The following is a 15,827-nucleotide window of genomic DNA, read 5'->3' on the forward strand; positions in this document are numbered from 1 at the left end:
TTGTACGGTACAAATATTTTTTTGTTAATTTAATATCTTTTAAAAGAGTTAAAATTTATTTTTTAATAACACGTGTTATATGATAAAAGTCAATTCAAGATCTATTCCATTAGATTTTTTATTTTTATTAAAAAACCAATTCACTTAATGAACCTATTTATTTTTCTGATATTTACATGACGATTGAAGAAAACGTCCCTAAGATCAGGGGACCTAATAGCGCTTGCTCAGCCCAACGGTCGCTGTCCTGACTGTAAAGGCCCTTAACTTTGCTTTATCCAAACGGTGAAACGGGCCCGTCACTACTTACTAGAGCTGCTTAGTTCCTTCTTACCATGTCGGTGTGAGAGAGAAAAAAGTCAACTCGATAAATTTTGGTTCTTGGGAGCCTTAGCTATTTCCACACTTGGTAAGAAAAAGGAAATATTGGGGAAGTTGAAAATTCCTTCCTTCGAACAAGGGCCATCCCTCCCACCCTCACCCCTCGTTCCTTTCTCGTGGCTTTCTTTTTCCTTTGCGAATTCCTCTCTCATGCTTTTGTTTCATGGAGATGTGCTGCCCTTCAGATCTGTAGGGCACTGTTTCCTCTTCACCTGGTCTAGTTGATTCTTGTAGAGAGAGAGAGAGAGAGAGAGAGAGAGAGAGAGAGAGAGAGAGAGAGAGATGGTTGCAGTATATCCCAAGTTTGGGATATGGGTTTTGTGTCTCAGCTTGATATCTTGGTCTGGGAAGAGTTTCTACCTTCCTGGGAGTTATCCTCAAAAGTACTTGATCGGAGATCTGCTATGGGTGAAGGTGAATTCGCTCACCTCTGTGGAGACGGAGATGCCCTTCGGCCACTACAGCCTCCCTTTCTGCAAGCCCGTTGATGGGGTGAAGGACAGCCGAGAGAATCTTGGGGAGCTGCTGATGGGCGACAGGATCGAGAATTCCCCTTACAGGTTTAGGATGAACCGCAACGAGACGGCGATCTTTCTCTGCAGCACGGGGCCGCTCAAGGTGGAGCAGGTGAAGATCTTGAAGCGCAGAATCAACGAGCTCTACCAGGTAAATCTCATCCTCGAAAACCTTCCTGCTATTAGGTACGCCAAGAAGGGTGGTGCCACCACCTTCAGATGGACCGGTTACCCAGTGGGATACAAACTCAAGGGCAACTATTACGTCTTCAATCATCTCAAGTTCAAGGTTTTGATTCACAAGTATGAAGACCCGAGCGTGGCTCGCGTTATGGGCACCGGGGATGCAACCGAGATGCTGCCCACTACTACCAATTCAGAAAGGGATGCTAAAAATTCTGTGTCTTTTGGGTACATGGTTGTTGGGTTTGAGGTAGTCCCCTGTAGCTACCAGCATAACGCAAAAGCAGCCAAGAAAGCGAAAGCTTATTACGACAAGCTCCCTTACTCTGTAAAGTGCGATCCCTCCGTACTCGCCATGACTCTGAAGAAAGGCCAGCCCATCTTGTTCTCTTATGAGGTTGCTTTCGTTGAGAGTGATATCAAGTGGCCGTCCAGATGGGATGCCTATCTCAAGATGGAAGGAGCCAGAGTCCATTGGTTCTCCATCCTCAATTCCTTGATGGTGGTCACCTTCCTCGCTGGGATCGTGTTCGTGATCTTCCTGAGGACGGTTCGCCGCGATCTGACGAGATACGAGGAGCTCGACAAGGAAGAACAGGCGCAGATGAACGAGGAGCTCTCCGGTTGGAAGCTCGTAGTCGGGGATGTCTTCCGGGCGCCATCGCACCCGCAGCTCTTGTGCGTCTTGGTGGGAGATGGTGTGCAGATACTCGGAATGGGCGTCGTAACCATCTTTTTCGCCGCGTTCGGATTCATGTCGCCTGCTTCTCGCGGGACTTTGATCACAGGCATGCTGTTCTTCTACCTTGTTCTTGGAGCTGCTGGTGGTTATGTAGCAGTGATGCTGTGGCGAACCATCAATGTGGGGAACCACAAAGGCTGGATGTCTATTTCCTGGCGTGTTGCTTGCTTCTTTCCTGGCATTTCTTTTCTGATCTTCACTGTGTTGAATTTCCTCCTGTGGGGAAGCCAGAGCACTGGAGCCATTCCTTTCTCATTGTTTGTGATTCTGCTGCTAATGTGGTTCTGCATTTCTGTTCCACTGACATTTGTTGGTGGGTATTTTGGAGCAAAGGCATCTCCAATTGAGTACCCAGTTAGGACCAATCAGATCCCCCGGGAGATCCCTCCTCAAAAGTACCCCTCTTGGCTCCTGGTCTTGGGAGCTGGGACTCTTCCTTTTGGAACTCTCTTCATTGAGCTCTTCTTCATCATGTCCAGTCTATGGCTCGGGCGAGTCTACTACGTTTTCGGATTCCTTCTCATTGTATTGGTGCTTCTTGTAGTGGTGTGTGCGGAGGTCTCCCTGGTTCTGACTTACATGCAACTTTGTGTAGAGGATTGGAAATGGTGGTGGAAATCCTTCTTTGCATCCGGTTGTGTTGCAGTCTATATATTCCTCTACTCCGTCAACTACCTTGTGTTTGAGCTCCGCAGTTTGAGCGGCCCGGTTTCCGCAGTTCTTTACCTGGGCTACTCGCTTTTCATGGTTCTAGCTATCATGCTTGCTACAGGAACTGTTGGCTTCCTTTCATCGTTTTGGTTCGTCCATTTCCTTTTCTCCTCCGTCAAACTCGACTGAGCTCAAATTTGGTCCAAACACCAACCTACCTGCTATTGTTATGCTTGAAAAGAGATTAAGAATTCCTCTCAGCTTTTGTTTGTTGTGTTTTGTTGCATTTAGAGTTCTGTTGTTCGTTGGCAAATTAGCAAGTCATATGTTTCTGCTTCTGGTAGGTTATAGAACAAGAATGGTCATTGGAGATTCCCTTTTTATATAGTTGTAATCATGATTCTTCTGTTTTCTTTTTTCCTCTCCCTCTGTGTATGGTGTAGGGGTGGTTTTGCTGAATGGCATACTTTTGAATCAATTTGTTGTTGGAGAGAATCATAGACCATTCAGTAACTTAAATCAATTTTTCAGTATAACATTGTTCCTTTCATGGTTCCTATGAATTAGAAGCCAATTGCAAATTTTTTTCTTGTCCTTTTCTTTTTTAGTTATTTGTTGATATGCTTTTTAATTTGTGAAAAGCATGAGGTTTTGGACTGTGGAAAAGATTACCTGTATTCAAGTGTAGTTCTGAAGGATGGAGAAGATAATTACCCTTTTCTGATCGATAAGTCAATTCTTCCGACAGCATCTATTCTGTTATATTTGCGTGGATTTCATAATCAGTTGTGTGGATTATGTTACACAAAATTTTAGAAAATTTGCAGTTGGCATAATTTTAGAGCAGCACATTTTATTGTATTGATCCAACCAGAAAAGTCGGTGTAAAAGTCAGAGATGCAATTTGAAAGTGAAAGCTCTAGAAAATTACAGTTTCCGTGCTGATTTATTCCGTTCGACTTTTAACCATTAAGCCCAATAGTTTCTCTGTCTTGACAAGGGAGCAGGGAAACTTACGGGGTTTACAAATTTTCAATTACAAAAGTATGGTATAAGAGGATTCTGCCCCGGGGCCAGACGGTTTTCCTAACTCCTTCCGAACTCATTGGCCCATTGTTGGGAGAGAGGTTTCTAAAGCCCTCAAAAAAAATTTCGAGAAAGGAAGGCTGGTTACGGGCATTAATAAAACTTTCCTTATTTTGATCCCTAAGATTGAAAGAGCAGAGCATATCACTCAATTCAAGCCGATCGCACTATGCAACAGCTTAGTTAAGTTTATATGTAGGATTATGGTGGGACGCATGCAACCCATCCTCAAGAGAGTCATCTCTGATTGTCAGGGGCCCTTTCTTCATGGTAGAAATATCCAGCATTGTATCCTCCTTGCTCATGAACTTGTTCACTCCCTCAAGTCTCACATGAGTCCCTCGTGTTGTGTGAAGATTGATATCCAGAAAGCTTATGATTCAATTAATTGGGATTTTCTGGCCGGTAGCTTGAATGTTCTTGGATTCAGTGGGGAATGGATCAAAAGAATAATGGCAGTGGTTGGTGACCTCTGTATCTTACTCTGTGCTATTAGATGGAAAGTCGGGTCATTTCTTTGAAAGCAAAAGGGGTCTCAGACAGGGGGACCCTCTCTCCCCCTACCTCTTCCTTGTCAATATGGAAATTTTCACAAGAAGATTACAATTTGGAGTAGACTCTGGAGAATTTTACCTTCCGTTAATGGGAGCTAACCGTATGCTTCAGCCAGCTCTCCTATATGCGGACGATGTCCTTCTCTTTGTCAAAGGTATGACCAAATCCTTGAAAGGTCTCACTGGTATCCTTGATGAGTGGGCTAGCTATTTTGAGCTCAGAATTTCTAAGAAGAAATCCAAGGCAATCGGCTTCAACATCAAAGACAGGGAGAGGAACAGAATTAAATCAGAGTTGGGATGGGACCTTGGTGTCCTTCCCATGAGGTATTTAGGGTTGCCGCTCACTCATGAGAAGATCACTCCTCTTGACTGTGCAGAACTCTTGATCAAGGTAGAAAGCAAACTTGTCAGTCAGCTGAAAAGGCAGAATGCTCTCATATGGAGGAAAAATATGCTTAATCAAACATGTGTTGATGGCCCTTCCCCAATATTGGATGTTAGTGTTCCAGCTTCCAAAATCAGTGATTAAGAAGATTGAGGCACCGGCGGCTGGTTTCCTATGGGGAGATAGAGACAACTCTAAAAAGCTTCTTCTGATGGCATGGGATAGGCTTTGTTTGCCCATTGATGAGGGAGGCATAGGCATAAGACGGTTGGCAGATGCTAATATAGCTTACCTTGCCTACTGAGGGTGTATTGCATTGGTTTCTACCAATAGCTGGTCTAACTATGTTAAAGAGAAATACCTTCGATTAAGCAGTCTTTGGATCAGAAGGGAGAAGAAAAAAGATTCTCCTGTTTGGCGTACCATAGTCAAGGCCTGGTCGAAGATTAAAAACTGTGTCAAGTGGTGGATTAGAGATGGTTCCCAGACCAAGTTTTGGACCGACAACTGGAGTGAAGGGCTTCTTATTGCCAGAATCAATGGGGAGACTTATGCCCAAATAGAGATGGACTTGCACATTTCAGTGGATATGGCGATTGCTAAATACTCTAGTCCCGATTGGGCTGGGTTCTTTCCTCAATTTATCCAACAGATTATTCAGAATGGATGCTCTCAGGGGGAAGATGTGCTGGGCTGGCTGAACAAGCCATACGGTTACCCAATCACCAAGAAGGAAATTTGGGAGGGGAGATTAGGCAGAGGTCTGCTAAGGAGTATTGGAGAAATCACATATGGCAGAAAGACGTAGGGGCACGCTCGAGTTGGTTCATTTTCCTGGGTTGTGCTAATCGTCTTCTCTCACGGAAAAAAGATTGCAAAGACTGAGAATCCAAATGGCCACGCAATGTGCCTTATGCAAAAAGGATTTGGATTCAGCTGATCACCTTTTTTCAGATGCAAATTTGCTGTCAATGTTTGGAATTCGGTTCAAAGGCATTTTGATTCGAAGATTCGCCTCCATGGAAATTTTAAAGACAATTTTTTACGTTGGAGACAAAAGAAATTTAAAAACAGTCAAATCGGCAAATGGTAAAATTTAATTTTCCACACTGTTATTCATGTTTGGAAAGCTAGGAACTTTGCCTTGCACGAGGGGACTGTGTGGACCATCAAAAGTTTCCACAACGAAGGAACACAAATGGAAAAGAATACAAATTAGAAAATGCTAATGAAGATATTTCCATTGAAGCCCATTCAGAAAATTGTAGGCCAAATTAATTGCCCTGAACTTCTAAAGATGGCCGGCATGCACTAGCAGTCTAGCACCATTAGTGGCGTGATCTAGAATCAACTCAGTTACCTAATTTAAGATTTGGCCACACAAAGTCACAAACTTAGTAAGGTTCTGTCTGGGCGCACCGTTTCCATGTGTTCCCAAAATATGGTTTTATCAAAATGTGGTGTTGAGAATGGAGTTGCAAACAATATCCTCGTGAATGTTGTTGAAATGTCCATTTTGCAGAGAGCATGGAGCAATGAGGGAAACCACAACACCCCTCTGAATGAGGGCTCCCCAAAAGAGCCTGAGGGCTCTGTTTGGAAACTAAGAGCTGGAATGGAGTTAATGCATTTTGGTAAAAACTTGGTCAAACTATACTTCTAGCATTAATATTAAAACAGCAATAATGTGCATGTGTGAAAGTCTTGGATTAACCAAATGGAGATTGAGGTGGAGAAAAAAAAAATGTCTAAACCTTTATAGGTGGCACCACAAAGGGTGTCAAGTTTTCTTCAGTATGACTTGTGGTCGGAGAATCACCCCCACACTTCCTCTCTCTCAAAAACAGCGTCTCCTGCTCAAATCAATCCTAAATCAACATCAATTGAAATTGCAAAGACTACGCTAGAAGCTGTGCTCTCATTATGAAGTTGACAACTTGTTGAGGAGGGTATTGAAAAAACCAAGTGTTACGGATCAAGTGTGTAGGTTGAAGTGGCGATGTCAACACTTGCCATGACTTGCTTCAAGGTTTAAGCACAACAGCTAAGCATGTTGATGTTTGTTACATCTCTGATTGACAAGCTTTGCAGAACTGGAGTGGAACATGAAGATGCTTGTTGGTAATGATTTCGTAATTTTCTCTAAAATTTCACAAAAAGATAAATATGCCTTTGAATTCAAGTCAGAGTTGTTGATATGAGATCTCTTTACCCGTCTTGTCTTGTAAGAAACAAAGTGGGAAATGCTTTGGGATTTGATATTAGAGGAGAGGCTCGTATGACAATAACAATATCCAGTGAGCAGATCTGAAAACCCCCTTTTGGCTGCAATGCGTTGCCACTTGGGATTCACAATTAGGAGGTTGGCTGCCAGATGGCTCTTGTTTTACATCCATCCGAGGGCTTTAGAAATTTTAACACATAACCAATATAAATGCATTTAATTGTTTTGGGATTTGACTTGGATCTACTTTTAAACAAAGCAGGTTATATGTTCCCCCCCGGATGATTCACTGAATCCCACGTCTGTGTTCGGGGCTTTGAATGAGCACCACGTATACAAGCACATGGGGCTCGTATTCCCGTGTATGTTGACATAACTTTGCATCGGACTCTGGTGTTGTTGCAAAGACTTAAGTACCCTTTATTGCTATTCTTCTCATAAAGTGATGGTTTGAGAAAATGACAAAAATGCCTTTCATTCAAAAAAGAAAAAATAAATAGTTCAAAAAAAGGACAAACATGTCCTCCATCCAGAAAGTCGAGGATGCTGTTGACTCTTCAAAGTCTTCTTCTTTTTCTGTTCAAAAAAAGGACAAACATGTTTTCTTCTTCTTTCTCCGTAAAACACTATAAAACCCTTTCTCTCTCTAGAGAAGAAATCAAGGGAAACAAAGAGTTCTTCCTGAAGAAGGCCATGAACATCAACCCTCTCACTCTCTCTCCCTTCTCTCTCTACTTCTGTGCACATCCAACAGACGATCCTACATTGCTGCATCGTCATCTTCTTCTTCTTCCTTCTTCGTAAAACACTGTAAAACCCTCTTTCTCTGTAGAGAAGAAATCAAGAGAGGTAAAGGGTTCATCCTGGAGAAGGCCATGAACACCAACCCTCTCACTCTCTCTCCCTTCTCTCTCTACTTGTGTGCCTGATTTAGAGTTTTTGCCCTTACAGGAGGGGGGTCCGGGGGCTCCCCCCCGGCGCGGATCCCGCTGCGCGGTCAGCGGGCGGGGGTCCAGGGGAGCCGCCCCTGGCGGGGGGCTCGGGGGGCAGCGCCCTCCGGACCAAATTTTTTTTGGGCCTTCCAACAATGATTTGTAGTATTATCGGGCTTTCCTACAGCAATTTGTAGCATTTGTAGTGTCTTCCGTAAATCGCGAAACGCTATAGCGATTTGTAGTGTCTTCCGCAAATCGCTATAGCGATTTGTAGTGTCTTCCGCAAATCGCTATAGCGATTCACAAATCGCTATAGCGATTCACAAATCGCTATAGCGATTTGTAGTGTCTTCCACAAATCGCTATAGCGATTCACAAATCGCTATAGCGATTTGTAGTGTCTTCCGTAAATCGCTATAGCGATTTGTAGTGTCTTCCGCAAATTAGGACCAACTTGTCAGAGTCATATCTCCCTAACCGGAGGTCATATTCCAAATCCGCGATTTGTAGTGTCTTCCGCAAATCGCTATAGAGATTTGTAGTGTCTTCCGCAAATCGCTATAGCGATTTGTAGTGTCTTCCGCAAATTAGGATCAACTTGTCAGAGTCATATCTCCCTAACCGGAGGTCATATTCCAAATCCGTAAAAAGTGGTGTCTTCGTTATTGAGTCTAGTTTATTTCTGTAAATTTTCAGCAATTTCTATTGTCATTTCATTCCCCATTTTAACTTCAACGATACATTACAACCACAATCATAAAAAAAAATATTGCCCAAGCTAAGAGTCACCGTTCTCGCCCTCCTCCTCGACAGCAACCCAGTCGGTGCAGTCGCGCTGAGGATGGCCAGCAGAAGCTCCACCACGTCGTCTTCTTCTCCCTAGCGAGGAGGTCTCAGCGGAGCCGTCGTTCCGGTGACGGGTGTTCATCTCGTTCCCTGGAGTTGAAGAGTTGTGGAGTCTGATTTAGAGTTTTTACCCTTACAGAAAGGGGGGTCTGAGAGCTCCTCCCAGTGTGGGTAGCATCATTTAACTTGAAGAGTTATGGAGTCTGATTCAGAGCTTTTACCCTTACAAGTAGGGGGGTCTGAGGGCTCCTCCCAACGTGTTCATGGCCTTTTGCCCTTACAGAAGGGGGGATTTACATTTCGTAGAACACCCGTCACCGGAACGAGATGAACATGTTTCTTCTCTAGAGAGAGAAAGGGTTTTACAGTGTTTTACGGAGAAAGAAGAAGAAAACATATTTGTCCTTTTTTTGAACAGAAAAAGAAGAAGACTTTGAAGAGTCAACATCATCCTCGACTTTCTGGATGGAGGACATGTTTGTCCTTTTTTTGAACTATTTGTTTTTTCTTTTTTGAATGAAAGGCATTTTTGTCATTTTCTCAAACCATCACTTTATGAGAAGAATAGCAATAAAGGGTACTTAAGTCTTTGCAACAACACCAGAGTCCGATGCAAAGTTATGTCAACATACACGGGAATACGAGCCCCATGTGCTTGTATACATGGTGCTCATTCAAAGCCCCGAACACAGACGTGGGATTCAGTGAATCATCGGGGGCGAACATACACAACCCTCTCACTTTTAAAAGATAAGAAGCATACACGACGCATTTAATTGTCTTGGTCTAACTTAAATCCATATTTTGGTTGGACAAAAGACTTGACCATACATGTTCTAATTCCAACCACACAACCAGGGTTTGAGTTGCCTGCGTTCGAAGAAATGGTCCAGATCGGCTTTGAACTCCGAACCATTTGCACCATGAGTTGGGCAGGACAAGGCAAAAGCAAGAGGGGTTTTATTTACGGAAATTGATCGTAGTCTTTAAAAAAATAACACGTTTTTCAAAATACCCACAATTTTATAAAATTCGCCCAATGTCCACAATCACAAATGCTTGACTTTTTACTACTTTTTTACCCTTCGCATGAACAAACTTCTTGATATTCATGCAATATATCGATAAGCTGTCTGGATCTCGTAACTGCTCACTAAAATGTAGATTCACATGATGATGTCACGAATTCACAAATTTCACATAACTAAATTTGTGAACTTCCTTTAATTGAAACCAGCATAACTTCGCAAATACCATACAAAATTCACATATATAGTATGACATTCATGAGATAATGTGTGAATCTTCTTTTAAGTAACTAATCCTCGACGAGGTCTGAAAATAGGTGACGACATTCACATATTAATGTTGTGAATGTCCTCGACCTTCGCACTCTAGGAGAGCTCCACATATAAAGTATTACTGCCACATATATAGTATGACATTTGCGATCCTCAAGGATGTTCGCAAATGTGTGGCGACATTCACATATTAGTGTTTGTGAATGTCCTCGACCTATACACTCTGGTCAGTATTCACAAACAAGGTACTAAGTACCTTCACATATATAGTACGACATTTGCGAGTTACCATGCAAATCTCCTTTAAGTAAATGATTCTGAAGGAGGTCCACAATTGTGTGAAGACATTCACATATTATTGTCACAAATATCCTTGACCTTTGCACTGGTTGTTTTCTTCGCAAATAAGGTACTACCTTCGCAAATTTGAGGAATGACTTGTGAAGATCATTTTCTTCACATGTTAACTTTCTAGGACTATTTTTGCATAAACTAAGGTTTTTTGTGATCTCCAATGTTCTTCGCTCGACAATTTTTTTGGCGACTATTGGCAAATATTTTTTGGCTATTCATCGATGATGTTATCAGCAACGACACTTCATCAACAACTTTTAGAATCATCAATAATGAGTTTTTCTGATAAGCACATCTTTAAAGGTTGAATTAGTTTTTTTTTGAAACAATGACATGAATAAATTATTTTGTAGAAGAATTACATGGTTTTCAAGTTGTCTTGGCATGTTCAATAGTGTATTCCATTTTTCTTTATTTAAATAATTTGTCAATGAGTATTTATTTGTCGCTTTGTTTCCTTAACAATAGACATGCCACTATGCTTAAATTTAGTTGTTTATCTGTTAAGTATCATGTATTATAAACATGAATAGGGAACACTTGACAAAAAAAGTCAAAGAAGAAAAATTATACACTCGGTGATACTTCTTACTATGTAGTTCAGAGTAAACTTGACAAGTGGGTAGAGAGGGACCGTTCTTTGCGGAGTTCCGCATCCTCGCACCATCCTTGTTGTGAAATACTTAGGTTAAAATTACATATCTTGTATTGAAATCATATATGAAAAAAAACTTATTGTGTGTTGCGAATGTCTCAAATTTCTTTTACATCGTATATATTCGTTATTGTTTGCAATAATTTGTTAAAAAGTTTCACATGATCAGAATAATTTGTTGCAGAGTTCTGCATGATCTCAAAGTCACAAATCCAACATTTTCTATTATCACTACAAGGATGAGGGTTAATAGTGGCGACTCTTTTTCAACAAGAAAAAATCTTGTTGCTATTGATAAAGCAATAACAACGAGATTTTTGTCTCCTCTATTAGCTTCATCAATAATGGCAAACCATGAATCTCTCTGCTATTACTCTACTATGACCATGAATCTCACTGCTATTAGCTTCATCAATAATGGCGAGCTGGATATCCCCTGTAATGTCTTGCCTCTGCACATATCTTGTTGTTAAAAACTTATGTATAACAACCAGATTCTCTGACGATTAGATATTGCTGTTAAAATACTTTAATGACTATATTTAATGGCCAGAAGATTCTGCTGTTAATGACGAGATTTGGCTCTTGCATTATAGGGTTTTACTCTATAACGACGACAGTTATGTCAACAACAAAATGATCATAATAGAGAGTCATCAATGAGGTCCAATTAGTGATCCAATGTGAGGAAAAAAGGGTATACGAGTTAAAAAAAACCCTCCTTTTTTTATAAGAAACCCTCTTCCTCTCTCGCTCATCCTCTTGTAAATATGCACCTGTTGCGACTCCCCATCCCTTAGATCCATGGAGTTTTCTGACATCGTTGATGGCTTCTTCGATCACTCGACGTAATGACACAATGACTATACTCTCTATCCATTATCAAAACGATTCATCTTCTGCGTAACTCATCTCTTTCTCTTCCTTTGTGAGATCTAGGGTTTTTCTCTAGAGGGCTGCTCTGCCATGGCGTTAAAGCGGATCCTGAAGTAGCTCAAAGACATGCAGAAGGACCCTCCCACCTCTTGCAACGCAAGTAATCTCCCTTGCTCAAGGTCCCTAGATCTCTTGAGATGCGTCACTCCGATGATAGCTCTGTCGATGTTTCTACGATTTGAACATCATATTAATGCCTTTCGAACCCTTATTAATGTTTGTAGGAGAAATCAAGTTTGATTTAGTTGATTTTTCTGTTGATTAGGGTTCTGAGAGAGCATGCGCATCGATTATTTTTGATCTTTTGGCATATATTATTTGTTGATTTTAAAGGTGAAACAATTTTACGCAGATCCCTCCTCCTCCTCTTCTTCTTTTTTTTCTTCTTTTGTGATAAAGAGGGAAGAGAGTGAGAGATGAGAGAGGAAGGAGCTAGAATGAAACCCTAGATTGAAAGGAGGAGATATAATTTTCTCTTTTCATCTCCATCTTTACTCTGTCCTCTGTCCCAGTGAATCAATAGATCATACGATCCATTGTGGTGCTCCTATGCAGATTGTTTGTCGACAATTGCTAGAGTTTAAGGTTGTCGAACTCTATCAGATGGAAGAACTCTCGTTGGACTATCTAGTTTTTCGACCAGACATAGTTGTGCATCTTTTTGTGTGATGTTCAACTTCATCATTAGTTTGATCATCATCATCTTCATCGTCCCCTTTATGAGGTTATTTTGAAGGTCTACTTTTGCCAAAAAAGTTTGAAATCACACTCTATTTCATCTCATGATCTTCACTTCTTTTCTATCGGAATGCAACTTCAATTTTGAGTGACTTTTTTTGGGTTTTGGTTCATTTTTCTTTTTCTTTTTTGGATTAGCTTATAAGAAGTGAAAAGTAGGGAGAGATCTGAGTCAGAGTCAAAGCTAACCTATTGGCAAATTTTTCAGCCAAGAGTTGTCTACAAAATGGGAGTTTCTTCTGGATTTTTTTCCTGTGGGTTAGTAGAGTATGCTTCCTCATTAAAGTTGGATACATCATGATTTCCTATTTTGAGTGTTTTTAAACATTTTGGAACTTTAAGTTTTTTCATATTCTTGAGGTCATTTCTAATGATATTTTCTTCTGTGTTTTGGTCTATATGTCTTCCCTTTCTTTGTTTTTAATTTCTTCTATCATGCTATGAAAGAATTAATACTTAAGTTATTTTGCATTTTGTGCCTTAGTGTGGTGTCTTAGTAAAAATAGCCTTGGTTTCTGTTCAAGATGGGCTTCCTTCTTTGGAGTACTCAAATCAACTTTGAGAAAATTTGGTTGCTTTCTTGCCATGTCTTAATGCAAGAATGCACTTGCTGTTACATTTTTTGTTTCTTTAGTCCTTCTCTTTCCTTCTAATCTTCAAGTAGCTGTGGTGCATTAGATGCTTCACATATATAAGTTTTGTGATTGAGATTGTTGCTGAAAATATTTTTATTTGTTTACCAAATACTATAATATTTCATACTTGTTTATAAGTAATGCAATATAAGACTAACAATAAATGAATGTTCGTTATGTAGGTAAAGTAGTGCCCCTATGAAGATGCAGAGCAACATGAGGAGAATTCAGATGTAGGTCAAATGAATTTTCATCATGTAAGTCATGTAATATAAGACTAACCATAAATGAATGTTCATTATGTATGTAAAATAGTATCCCACGAAGATGCAGAGCAACATGAGGAGAATTTGGATGTGGTTATATAAGCAAAGGCCATAGCGAGGATAGACATTTGGTTGCACAACATGAATGAAGTTGAGTGCCAAATGGTTAGCTGAGTGGTTCGACAATTTAGACAGCCAAGTGGCCGCCCTGGCGCAATTAGCAAAATCGTCTCGCTGATAAAGTATAGGACAAAGGATTACCCCATCCTATTCTTCTATGAACTTGAAGACTAGTGCAACAACAACGAAGACATCTGGTTGTCCTCCATAGTACTTACAATGATGATGAGTGTAGCTGCTCAATCCCAACATTTTATAGGAAATTTCTCTGAAAAGAGGGCCATTGAAGAGGAGGAGGAACGTGGGTCGATGAGTCAAAAGCAAAGGACTGCAAGCTGAGTAGATGCAGGGCGGGTCCTTGCATAGGATGAAATTTGTGTGCTAAAGGATGTATTTGTTGCAAATGAGTTCATTATATGACATCAAGCTGAGCTTATCGATAACTATGCTAATGTTATCAAGAAGCAATAAGTGAGTCTATCACTAACTTATTGCAAATGAATGAATGCATATATAAGTAGATTTATTTTTCAATGAATATATGTATAAGCATATTCATTTGATGGTGAATGAAAGAATGAATGTCAGAGTTGGTTCATATTGAATGCAAAAAATGAATGTATGTAAAAGTAGATTCATTTTAGAATAAATGAAATGACTGAGTATGTTCATTTCAAATGCATGTATGAACTAGTTCATTTTTAAACGAATAAATAAATAATATACATATGAGTATATTCAATTTAAAATTAATGTTTGAATGTATGTATGAGCGAGTTTATTTTTTAATAAACAAATGAATGTATGTATGAGCAGGTTCATTTTTGAATGAATATATGTATAAGTATGTTATTTGGTGATGAATGAATGAATAAATAAATGAATGTCAGCGTTGATTCATATTGAATGCAAAAAATGAACGTATGAAAGAGCAAGTTCATTTTAGAATGAATGTCAAAATAAATGAACATGTTTACTTTGAATGAATGAAATAAATGAATGTATGAATTGGTTCATTTTTAAACGAATGAATGAATAAATGTACGTATGAACATGTTCATTTTTAAATTAATAATTGAATATATGTATGAGCATGTTTATTTTTATAACAGGTAAATTATACACTCTAAAGATGCAGGTCGATAGCAACAATATATCTTGTCGCTATTGCCTTATTTTTCACCGCTATAGGACTATAATAGTGAAAATTCTCACTGACAAGTCACCAAAAAAATTGGTCTTTGTTGAGTAATAATGGTAACATTTATAGCTCGTTGTTAAAGGGTGAACCAACACCAGTGACGAATCTCATAAAAAATGAGAACACCAATAGCGGCGTGACAATCTTTAACGGTGAAATCCCTGGCTCAACACTATAACGGTGAGATCTCTATCTTGCCTTTATAGGCTATAACAGGGAAAATTGTCTGACCATTATAGGTTATAACAACAAGACATGGATCTCGCTTATAATGGCGAGACATGGATCTCATTGTTATAGAGTATAAATTTGCAAAAAAAACAAACAAAAAATTAACTAATGTTGCTCTATTTTTTCTAGGCCTATTTGCGTATTTCTTGTCTCGAATGTAATAAAAATACTACTCGAGATCTCTACTTTGAAGACAAGATTTCCCTGCACCATTTGTAAAAATACATCAATTAAAAAGAAGCACACAATTATAGCTACAACCTATCAACAACAAAATCAGAGAGTTATCAATGACAAACATAAGATGTAGGAAAAAAAAACATTATGGATGGAGCTTTTAATCTAGATAGGAATAAGATTTAAACCACAGACCCTTTATTAAGATTTTCATTACTCAACCATCTGACCATAACAGTTCATGACTACAAATAACTCGAGCTCATAAGAGCCTATTTGAAAACAAACATAGGAGAGCCAATTAAAAAGCAAGAAGAAACAAATTCAAGCTTATTTATGCATGATGGATGTACTATATTATACAACACAATATGCAAAGTGAGTATCTATGGGAGTGTGCATGTATATCTAATAGGCACGTGTGTACCCCACCCCACACACGCAGACATAGGAAAACACAATATCAAGAGGAAAAAATCACACAATGTGAAAAGTACTAAACTGGTATGCTGAAGATACAACAATCCACCTTCACTTCTATGTTTCTTTATTCCTTCTAAAGTAAAGAGAACCTTCCCTCGTACTAAGGTAACCCAATCCAAAGAAGAAAAACTAGAATTGAAAATAAACAAAATAGGCATTAAAAATGCTGACATAATGAACACATCAAACTAATATATCATGTCCCCTTAAGGATTGAATACTGGG

General features: G+C 39.6%; 1 protein-coding gene and 1 pseudogene across 2 annotated transcripts; both read left to right on the top strand.

Moving 5' to 3' along the window:
- Positions 1–458: 458 nt before the first annotated feature.
- Positions 459–3,002, top strand: LOC149842320 (transmembrane 9 superfamily member 11 pseudogene; annotated as a pseudogene). The gene has a single exon (XR_016431060.1). The product of XR_016431060.1 is annotated as a transmembrane 9 superfamily member 11 pseudogene (transcript).
- A 1,198-nt stretch (positions 3,003–4,200) lies between these two features.
- On the top strand, positions 4,201–5,308 carry LOC149842321 (uncharacterized). The gene is made up of 3 exons (XM_090000634.1): positions 4,201–4,506; positions 4,625–4,767; positions 4,834–5,308. The coding sequence occupies exons 1-3, from the start codon at positions 4,201–4,203 to the stop codon at positions 5,306–5,308; spliced, it is 924 nt and encodes a 307-aa protein (XP_089856760.1).
- Positions 5,309–15,827: the final 10,519 nt, after the last annotated feature.

This window comes from Nuphar pumila, chromosome 3 (genome assembly GCF_984573655.1).
Source record: "Nuphar pumila chromosome 3, dmNupPumi1.hap1.1, whole genome shotgun sequence".
Taxonomy (NCBI): Eukaryota; Viridiplantae; Streptophyta; class Magnoliopsida; order Nymphaeales; family Nymphaeaceae; genus Nuphar; species Nuphar pumila.

Coding starts and splice junctions, on each gene's coding strand:
- LOC149842321 (XM_090000634.1), top strand. CDS start 4,201: ATGGGAGCTAACCGTATGCTTCAGCCAGCTCTCCTATATGCGGACGAT. Junction 4,507..4,624: donor GTGCAGAACTCTTGATCAAG/GTAGAAAGCAAA, acceptor TTAGTGTTCCAG/CTTCCAAAATCAGTGATTAA. Junction 4,768..4,833: donor GGAGGCATAGGCATAAGACG/GTTGGCAGATGC, acceptor TTCTACCAATAG/CTGGTCTAACTATGTTAAAG.